The sequence below is a fragment of the Lithobates pipiens genome, unplaced genomic scaffold, assembly GCF_037356315.1.
Source record: "Lithobates pipiens isolate NorthernLeopardFrog02 unplaced genomic scaffold, aLitPip1_a1.2 Scaffold_1, whole genome shotgun sequence".
NCBI lineage: Eukaryota > Metazoa > Chordata > Amphibia > Anura > Ranidae > Lithobates > Lithobates pipiens.
This window is the reverse complement of record NW_027507685.1, coordinates 212,978,718-212,988,158: the sequence shown is the minus strand read 5'-3', so window position 1 is coordinate 212,988,158 and position 9,441 is coordinate 212,978,718. Positions and strand designations below refer to the sequence as shown.

At 43.4% G+C, this 9,441-nt stretch overlaps 1 protein-coding gene across 1 annotated transcript in view; it reads right to left on the bottom strand.

Annotated features, from left to right (window-relative positions):
- The window catches only part of LOC143987705 (uncharacterized), a 112,868-nt gene continuing 103,427 nt past the window's right edge, over window positions 1–9,441 (bottom strand). The window contains exons 17-18 of the mRNA XM_077486651.1: window positions 2,721–2,862; window positions 1–740 (exon numbers count right to left, since the gene is read on the bottom strand). Of these exons, the coding sequence (XP_077342777.1) occupies window positions 559–740; window positions 2,721–2,862 (324 nt within the window). The 3' untranslated portion in view covers window positions 1–558. The remainder of the gene's footprint in view (window positions 741–2,720; window positions 2,863–9,441) is intronic.

The following is a 9,441-nucleotide window of genomic DNA, read 5'->3' as shown; positions in this document are numbered from 1 at the left end:
TATATATATATATGAATTTATTTTTTATCATATATTGTTACGAATTAAATGAAATACTACTTTTACGTTTACCTCCGCACTGCAGCAGCTTCAATTAAAGTCCCAACCTCCTTTTAAATTTACCTGATACCGGGATGGAGGCACTAACCCATGCCTCATTTAAAGTCCCAAACAGTTTTTTATTTCATTTTCTAGGGCAAGGAGAAGATAAGAAGATATAAAATTATCTACCCCCATGAGGGTACACAAGCTGAAATGCTCATACATCCCAAGCCTTGGAGACACCAACCAAAAAGCTAAAATTACCCAACTAATATTGTATGATGGATGCAAATAATTATTTAATCATAATAAACTTGTTAAAAAAATATGAGGAATACAGTAAAACAGCTATCAGTGTAAACTACAGTGGGTCTGCCTGTTCAGAGCCTGAATAATTGTTGAGAAGAAATTAGTTTTTTCATTGCATGTACTCTAATAATAACAATCATCATGACAATGTTTATGATGATAGTTTCTTAGTGGTGCAGGATTTAAATGTAGTTCCCAGAGTTCCATTTAGAGCTGGTTGAATGAGAGCTGGTATGTGGTGGGCTGGCAGCCAAAGCCACTCATTTTAGGGTTGATGTCTTCTTCTGTGAAGATCGTCTCAGAGGACAATGTAAAACTCTGCAATACGGATGTGAGGAAAATAAATAGCTCCATTCGAGCCAGACCTTCTCCCAAACAAGCCCGTTTCCCTGTGTGAACAAAATGGAAATAATATTGGGAATAATAATAGGAGAAACTATAGTTAGTGTTGCATATTTTTTTTAATTTTGTAAGTCTTAGATTTTTATTTTATTTTTAATTAACGTTTGATCTATGTTGATCTGCATTTGGCAGTGCATTGTAAAGTTTTTCGAAAGAGAAAACCCAGCACTATCCGTTCCTTGTAAAAATTGTAATTTCCTAGTTAAAACTCTCAAGAAAGCTATGTGATCATAACAGAAGAACGAAAGAAGAGTGTCCCTATCTTATTCTCAATGTCTAAAATTCTTCTTTTTTTTTTTTTCAGGGTCCAGATTTTTAACAGAAGTCTATGTTTTCTGAAGAGAAAGCCAAGCGCTAACTTCGCCTTTTGTCTGCTGATTACTCCATTGAGGTATATATGATCAGAGTAAGGCAGCTCATAGATTAATCAGATTTATTTTTTTCAACCTGTGGTCCAATATAGAAAATTTACTTGATTCCTCCAACCACACACTTGACGTGGATGGGGGAATCCTTTCCCCTGAGTTATTGTATTCCAACAACGAGGTGACTTCCCCACCGTTAAAATACACTGATCAGCCAGGTTATAGCCTGCAGAACTGATGGAGCAGGGAAAATCTGATTAGATATATGAAATATGTACAAGGCAGTTGAAGAATGCAGGGCATACATACAGGAGGATGCTCCAGGCGTGATTCTGTATTTATCCATGAGGCTTTCCTTAAATTGTGCTGTCCTAGCCAGTGCACTGCACAGGGCTGTGCCAAATAAGAAAATTACAAGTCATCTCAAAAGTTAGCCCAGCAGCTTAGTGAGCAGAGGGCGCCGAAAAAAAAAATCTATCCCAGGGGCTTACTTTTGAGCTGACTTTGACTTTTGACTGTTTGCTTTTTGTATGGCCCCACCAGTTTCCCTTCCCCTTGGACACTGGGCTAACTTTTTTCTTGTTCTCTCATTTTTTGCCACATGTCACATCATATGGATATCAACACTGAAATCTTTAATTATCATATATTTTACACATTTTAATATATTTTGTATAGACCAGTGTTGGCTAGATGTGCCACTATCAATTTATACACTCCATGGATCTCACCATTTGGAAGCTTGGTTCACCCTCCAGTCCTGGCCTATGTGGGTCACCCTACCACAGCCCCCGGAATTAGACATGTGCATACTGAAATATTTTGTTTTGGAAGTTTTGTTTTTGTCAGAAAAATACATTTATTTAGTTACTCCTGAAATTAGTTTTTATTTATTTTGTTACGTTAAAAAATGCATTCGTCCGAAAATCTGAAATAATTAAGGTCAAATCTGTCATTGAAATCTTATGGTGTCTGTCGAATGTTCTAAGAAGATTCGACGGAGCAGCTAAACTGTATGATGCTGCAATCGTACATTTCCGGTCAAATGTTCCACCTACAAGCTATAGTAGATATCTAATGTTGTATGATACTAGTAATAATTATATTTATTAATTATTATTACTAGTCAACCTACATTAGAATTCTTCTATAGCCTATGGGTGGAGCATTTGACCATAAATGTCCACTCGTGGCGATCACAGGGTGATCAAAGGATTAAATGTGTTCCCTCAGTGTGCTTGCAAACTGTATGGGCTATAGACTGATTAGCAGGAAGCACAGATCTCTCTGTTCCTGTCTGACAGAAAGACAGTCTGCTTTGTTTACATCAGCAGACCGCAGTTCACTAGAGCAATCGCAGGAGGCTGGCGGCCATTGCGGCCACGCTGATCCAATCACAGCGGGAGCGGGTCGCGGCCAGCGCACACATGTGCTTCAGGCTAGGTCACGTGGATGACGTACAGGTACGTTGTTTCGCACAGCTGGGCCTCCCTGCCGCAGTATATGGGCGGTGAGTGATCCGGAACTGGTTAATTTGTACAAAAAGGGGGTTGATCTGGTAGTGAGTATTTTGTTAAGCTTTATATAGTAAAACAATTGTACCTGCAGAAAGGGGTAAAAATGCCTCGTTCTTCTTTAAACTTCCATTTTTATCCAGGAAGTGTCCAGGATTAAATTTGTTGGGTGTAGCATAATGTTTGGGGTCCCGTAGCACAGAACACAGCAGTGGGTAGATATCTGTACCCTAAAGACACAAATAATGCACAAACATATGTCAAAACCTTCCAGCTATAGAGCTGAACAACATGCTCCGACTCACAATATCAGGCAGATACTTTGCACTAAGCAAAAAAAAAAAAAAGAATTTGTTTAGATCAAGTAAATAAATAATAAATAAATACCAAACTGGTGCTATAGCCACCAGTTGAAGCAATGATCCTCTTTGAAGTGAACAAGTTCATTACTGTTTGTCCAAACTACGAACCAAGATATGAGTGTGAGTCGCCAGGTTGTATGGGAATGAAGCCCTGTGCCCACCGCTGTGAGTGCTGTCCGGGAAGGGAGCTTGTCTATGCTCCAAAGAATGGTAGAGAGTGATTGGTGTCCTGAGAGCCACACATCAAGTCTGCTGTGTGATTATTATTATTATTATACAGGATTTATATACAGTTTATGTAGCGCTTTACAACTTGAGGGTAGACAGTGCAAATACAATACACTTTAATACAGTAGGAATCAGAGGGCCCTGCTCCTTAGAGCTTACAATCTAAGAGGGAAGGCCAAGAGATACAAGAGGTAATAACTGTGGGCGATGAGCTGATTGAGAAGATAAATGTACAGTTGTTAGGTGGGGGCCAGATAGGCTTCTCTGATGAGATGAGTTTTCAGGGATCATCTGAAAGTGGAGAAAATCAGACAGATTGGGGTAGAGCATTCCAGAGGATGGGAGAGGTTCTGGAGAAGTCCTGAAGGCAAGCATAGGATGAGTTGACAAGGGGGTTTGAGAGCAGGAGGTCATTGGAGGAGAGAAGAGAACGATTAGGTTGGTATTTTGAGACTAGGTTAGTGATGTAGCTGGGGGCCAGGTTGTGGATGGCTTTGTAAGTTATAGTTAGTATCTTGAATTTAATTTGTTGGCTGAGTGGCAACCGATGGAAGGATTGGCAGAGGGGTAGAGCAGATGATGAGCGGTTTCTGAGGTGGATGAGCCTGGCAGCAGTGTTCATGATGGACTGAAGTAGGAATAGTATATTTAGTGTGATAGTGAATGGCAGTCTAAGCCTGGACCACCGCCAGGCCATGCCCTTATTGTGTTTATTGCTCAAGCACAGGCAACCTTGAAATATATTTCCTGCACAAACTCTAATATTATCCCCAACACTGAACTCTTTACTGTATTTAATCCTCAACACTACATAAACCATTAAAAGCATATGTGTAGCTTATTGGCTGCTTGAAGAGTTAGGCCTGAAGCTACTATACCAATTGGTGCTAAGGTGCGAAGCACCCAAGTATTTGCGCTAAAAGTAAGTGATCTAGGTCTGGATGGCTGAGCTTTTTCATTAGGTCCAGCAGATAGTAGATTTCCAAATTAATGTATTTACATGTATTTCCCAGGGAGTTTGGACTAAAATCTATCTGCTGGTGCTTTGGTAAAGTTTTTAGCTTTCGTTTGAAAAGCTTTAATGACTTACCGCAAGGAGGAAAATACAGTTACGCGCTTGTCAAAAATCAAAATGTGGCAGCGGAAAGATGCCGACCAAGACGTATTGATCACTTGCCGACCCCCTACCGCACTTGTACTGTGGCAGGTCGGCTCTATTGCGTGAAATTATGTACCTGTAAGTTATTTTGTGCAATAGACACTGGGGGGTGTGCACGCACGAGGCACAATTGTGCCCTGATTGAACAGAGGGGGAGCCAATCAGTGGGTCCGGCGGACAGAGGCCACCCACGGTTGTTCCCAAGAGAGGCAGAATGGTGATTTACTTATATAACCACTTCAGCCCCGGACCATTTTGCTGGTCAAAGACCAGACCACTTTTTGTGATTCAGTACTGCGTCGCTTTATCTGACAATTACGCGGTCAGGCGACGTGGCTCCCAAACAAAATTGATGTCCTTTTTTTCCCACAAATAGAGCTTTCTTTTGGTGGTATTTGATCACCCCTGCAGTTTTTCTTTTTTGCGCTATAAACAAAAATAGAGCGACAATTTTGAAAAAAACGCATTATTTTTAACTTTTTGTTATAATAAATATCCCCCAAAAATATATATATATATAAAAAATTCCCTCAGTTTAGGCCGATACGTATTCCTCTACATATTTTTGGTAAAAAAAAATCGCAATAAGTGATTATTGATTGGTTTGCGCAAGTTATAGCGTTTACAAAATAGGGGATAGTTTTATGGCATTTTTATTAATAATTTTTTTTAACTAGTAATGGCGGCGATCAGCGATTTTTATTGTGACTGCGACATTATGCCGGACACATCGGACATTTTTGACACATTTTTGGGACCATTGTCATTTATACAGCAATCACTGCTATATAAATGCAGTGATTCCTGTGTAAATGACACTGGCAGTGAAGGGGTTAACCGGTGGGTGACAGTGTAGGGGGTAAGTGTTCCTAGGGGTGTGTTACTAACTGTGGGGGGCTGGGCTTTCATTTAGTGAACACTGATTTCTGCTCCAATCCCATGAAGCAGAGATCAGCGTCACTAGTTGCTAGGCAGACTGGGAAAATGCTGTTTACAACGGCATTTCTCCATTCAGCCGCCCCGTGAGACAATCGCGGGTATGCCCGCGGCAATCGAGTCCGCGGGACCCACGACCGGACTCACGATGGTCCCGATCAGTATGCGAGCGCGCCACCGGTGGCGCGCTTGCGATGGCAGGGCGGCAAATTTAAAGGGACGTACAGGTACGTCCATTTGCCTGCCCGTGCCATTCTGCCGACGTATATCGGCGCGCGCCGGTCGGGAACTGGATAAACAAGACAGATTGTTGTTCTGTCTTCACCCAGTCAGAGCAACCCCCACACAGTTAGAAAGCACCCCCTAGGCACACAGTTAAGCCTTTGTTGACCCCTGATGTTAACCCCTTCCCTGCAAGTGTCATTAGTACAGTAACTGCATGTTTTTAGTGTGAAAAGTGTCAGGTAGGTGTCCGATTTGTCCGCCGCAATGTTGCAGTCCTGCTAAAAATCACTGATCGCTGCTATTACTAGTAAAAAAAAAAAGTAGTAAATAAAAATGCCATAAAAATATCCCATAGTTTGTAGACATGATAACTAATATCAATATACGCTTTTTAAATTTTTTTTATATACCAAAAATATGTAGCAGAATACATATTGGCCTAAATTGATGAAGAAATTCAATTTTTTGCATTATTTTATTGGGTATGTTTTATAGCAAAAAAAATTGTCTGCCTTTTTTTTTTTTTTTTTTTTTTAAAGCAATATTATTTATTTTTCACAATAATAAATCTCCCCCAAAAAATCTAAAAACAAAAATTTCTTCCTTAGTTTATGACGATTTATATTCTTCTACATATTTTTGGTAAAAAAATAATCGCAATAAGTGTATAGTGATTGGCTTGTGCAAAAGTTATTGCGTCTACAAAATAGGGAATAGATTTATGGAATTTTTATTATTGTTATTTTTTTTTTTACTAGTAATAAAAAATGTATGATTTTTAGCAGGACTGCGACATTGCGGTGGACAGATCAGACACCTAACTGACATTTTTGACACTTTTTTTTTGGAACCAGTGACATTATTACAGTAATCAATGCTAAAAATATGCACTGTTCTAATGACACTGGCAGGGAAGGGGTTAACATCAGGGGCGATCAAGGGGTTAAATGTGTTCCCTGCAGGTGTTTTCTAACTGTATGGGGGATGGGTTGCCTGGGAAAACACACAGATCCCATCTTCCTGCAGAGCAGAAAGACAGGATCTCTGTGATCTCCCCTGTCAGAACGGAGATTGTCTTGTTTACACACTGCGGGGGAATGATCGCAGGTGGCCGGCGGACATCGAGTCCTCCTCCCGCTGATTGGCTCCCCCACTGGTCAGTGAGCGCGTGCCCACAATATAGGGTCAATGTCCAATGGCGGCGATTCGTGGGAATGAGCCAACCTGCCGCTGTACAATGATGGCGACTGATTGGCAAGGGGTTAAATGGTACTTTAAAAGCTTCAACAAAGATTTCTGAGAGCTCTACAAAAGCTTGCTGTTCACATTGCTCTAAAGGTCCATACACACGATCAGACTTTTTGAAAACAAACATGCAAATTAGCTGTTTAAGGCAACAGCCGACCACGTGTATGATCCATCGGACAAACTTTTTCGGTTCATGTGCACAGAAAACCATCGGACTTTACAAACACGCATGTTCAGAACCAATGCAAAAGATCAGACAACAATACTAAGTTAACCAAAGGTAAAGACTAGGGATGAGCTTCGTGTTCGAGTCGAACATACCTTCGACTCAAACATTGGCTGTTCGTCCGTTCGGCGAAGTCTGAACATTTTGGTCCGTTCGCGCCAAATTCGTGTGGCGCTCACGGCCCACAATTCACTGCGATGGCGCAGTGCATTGCTGGCTCATGATTGGCCAAGCATGCACTGTGACCCCGCATGCTTGGCCAATCGCAGCGCCAGCAGCGAGGAGAGCCATGATTGGCCACAGGCAGGATGCCTGTGGCCAATCATAGCTCAGGCTGTGTAGTGCACGCCCCACACTATATAAGGCCGCCAGCGCGGCGGCCTTGTGTAGTGTGTTGGCGTCTGAAGCAGTGGGTGTTCTGTGTACCTTCAACACAGTACACACCGATCGTTTTCGGCCGATTTTCGATCTTGCTGTTGTGTAGTGGTTATTGTCTGCTTGCCCTGACCGCAGTATACACCGCTATATTCACCTCACCTATATAGTGATCTATCTTTTATAATAGAGCTTGCAGTCAGTAGTGTTAGGAGATAGTGCGTGCTGTCTGCATGCTCTGTACCCAGTACATACCGCTATATCCACCTACATAGCTGTTCTCTATTTGAGCCCACTTGCCATCTGCAGGAGTTATTGGAAGTTGTGTGTGCCTCCAGCACAGCACAGTATACATCTGTATATACCCCTTTATCTCTGATGTTCTATAATAAAGGTATCTGCAGGAGTTAGTGGGTGTTCTGTGTACCTTCAACACAGTACACACCGATCGTTTTCGGACTATTTTCGATCTTGCTGTTGTGTAGTGGTTGTTGTCTGCGTGCCCTGACCGCAGTATACACCGCTATATTCACCTCACCTATATAGCTAGTGATCTATCTTTTATAATAGAGCTTGCAGTCAGTAGTGTTAGGAGATAGTGCGTGCTGTCTGCGTGCTCTGTACCCAGTACATACCGCTATATCCACCTACATAGCTCTTCTCTATTTGAGCCCACTTGCCATCTGCAGGAGTTATTGGAAGTTGTGTGTGCCTCCAGCACAGCACAGTATACATCTGTATAAACCCCTTTATCTCTGGTGTTCTATAATAAAGACATCTACAGGAGTTAGTGGGTGTTGTGTGCCTCTAGCACAATATACACTACCCAACTGCTTTTTTACCCAACTCCCTTCAGGCCATTACCATGTCTGGAAGGCCAGCAAGGAGAGGCAGACAGGCGCGAGCCGATAAAAGAGGGCAAGCAGGCTCTGTGTCTAGAGACAACAGTGCTGGTCGTGGACGCGGTGCATTGTCATCAGCACGTGGCCATGGGACACGCTTGTCCTTCTTTTCAGCAGCTGGACATGTTGAACCGCAACATGCCAACGACTTGGTAGAGTGGATGACCAAGCCCTCTTCATCCTCCTCATCCTCTCTCACCCAGTCTCAGGGTACTAGCAAAGCAGCTGCCAACGCATCGTCTTCCCTCCTCTCAATGTCATCATCAGTGACTCCTTCCCTAGACCCACCACGTCCTCCTGAGGAGTCTCCTGAACTCTTTGAGCACAGTGTTGGGTACATGCTCCAGGAGGATGCCCAGTGTTTTGTGGGCTCTGATGATGACACTCAGCTAGAGGAAGGCAGTAGCGTGAGCGCAGAGAGAGGGGATGCTCAAGAAGGACAGCAATCTGGCAGTCATGTTCCACAAGCTGCAGCATACTGCCAGGTTTGCTACAGCGATGAAGAGGGAGGGGATGATGAGGGCACTGACTCCACGTGGGTGCCTGGAAGGAGAGAGGAGGAGGAGGAGGAGGAGGCACATGTCCAACGAGGCAGGATGCCCTCCGGGGGCCAGCTTAGGGGCAGCACACCGACTGAATCACACCGCAGAGCTCCGCCTGTGCAGAGCACTGCTTCTGCGCGTTATTCTAAAAGTTCTTTGGTGTGGGCCTTTTTTGAGACGAGTGCATCAGATCGCACCGCTGCTATTTGCAACATATGCAACATATGGGGCGCGCACACGAGAGCATCCGTGACCGCTGGGTCCAGTGGACCCGGCGCATCACGAATCACGGTAAACGGCCGCTCATCGCGGCCGTTTACCACGTGATTGCTCCGTCAAATGACGGAGTGATCACTTGTAAACAAGCCGGCGTCATATTATGACGCCGGTTCCTCCCTCCCCCTCTCTGTACCGATCGGTACAGCGGAGGGGGAAGAGATCGGTGTCAGCAGCGATGTGGGCTGCATCTGCAGTGCCCACATCCCTGCTCACTGAAAATTAACCCCTCAATTCCCTGCCAACACTCTGCAATACCCTGCAACACTCTGCAATACCCTGCAATACTCTGCAATACCCTGCAACACTCTGCAATACCCTGCAACACTC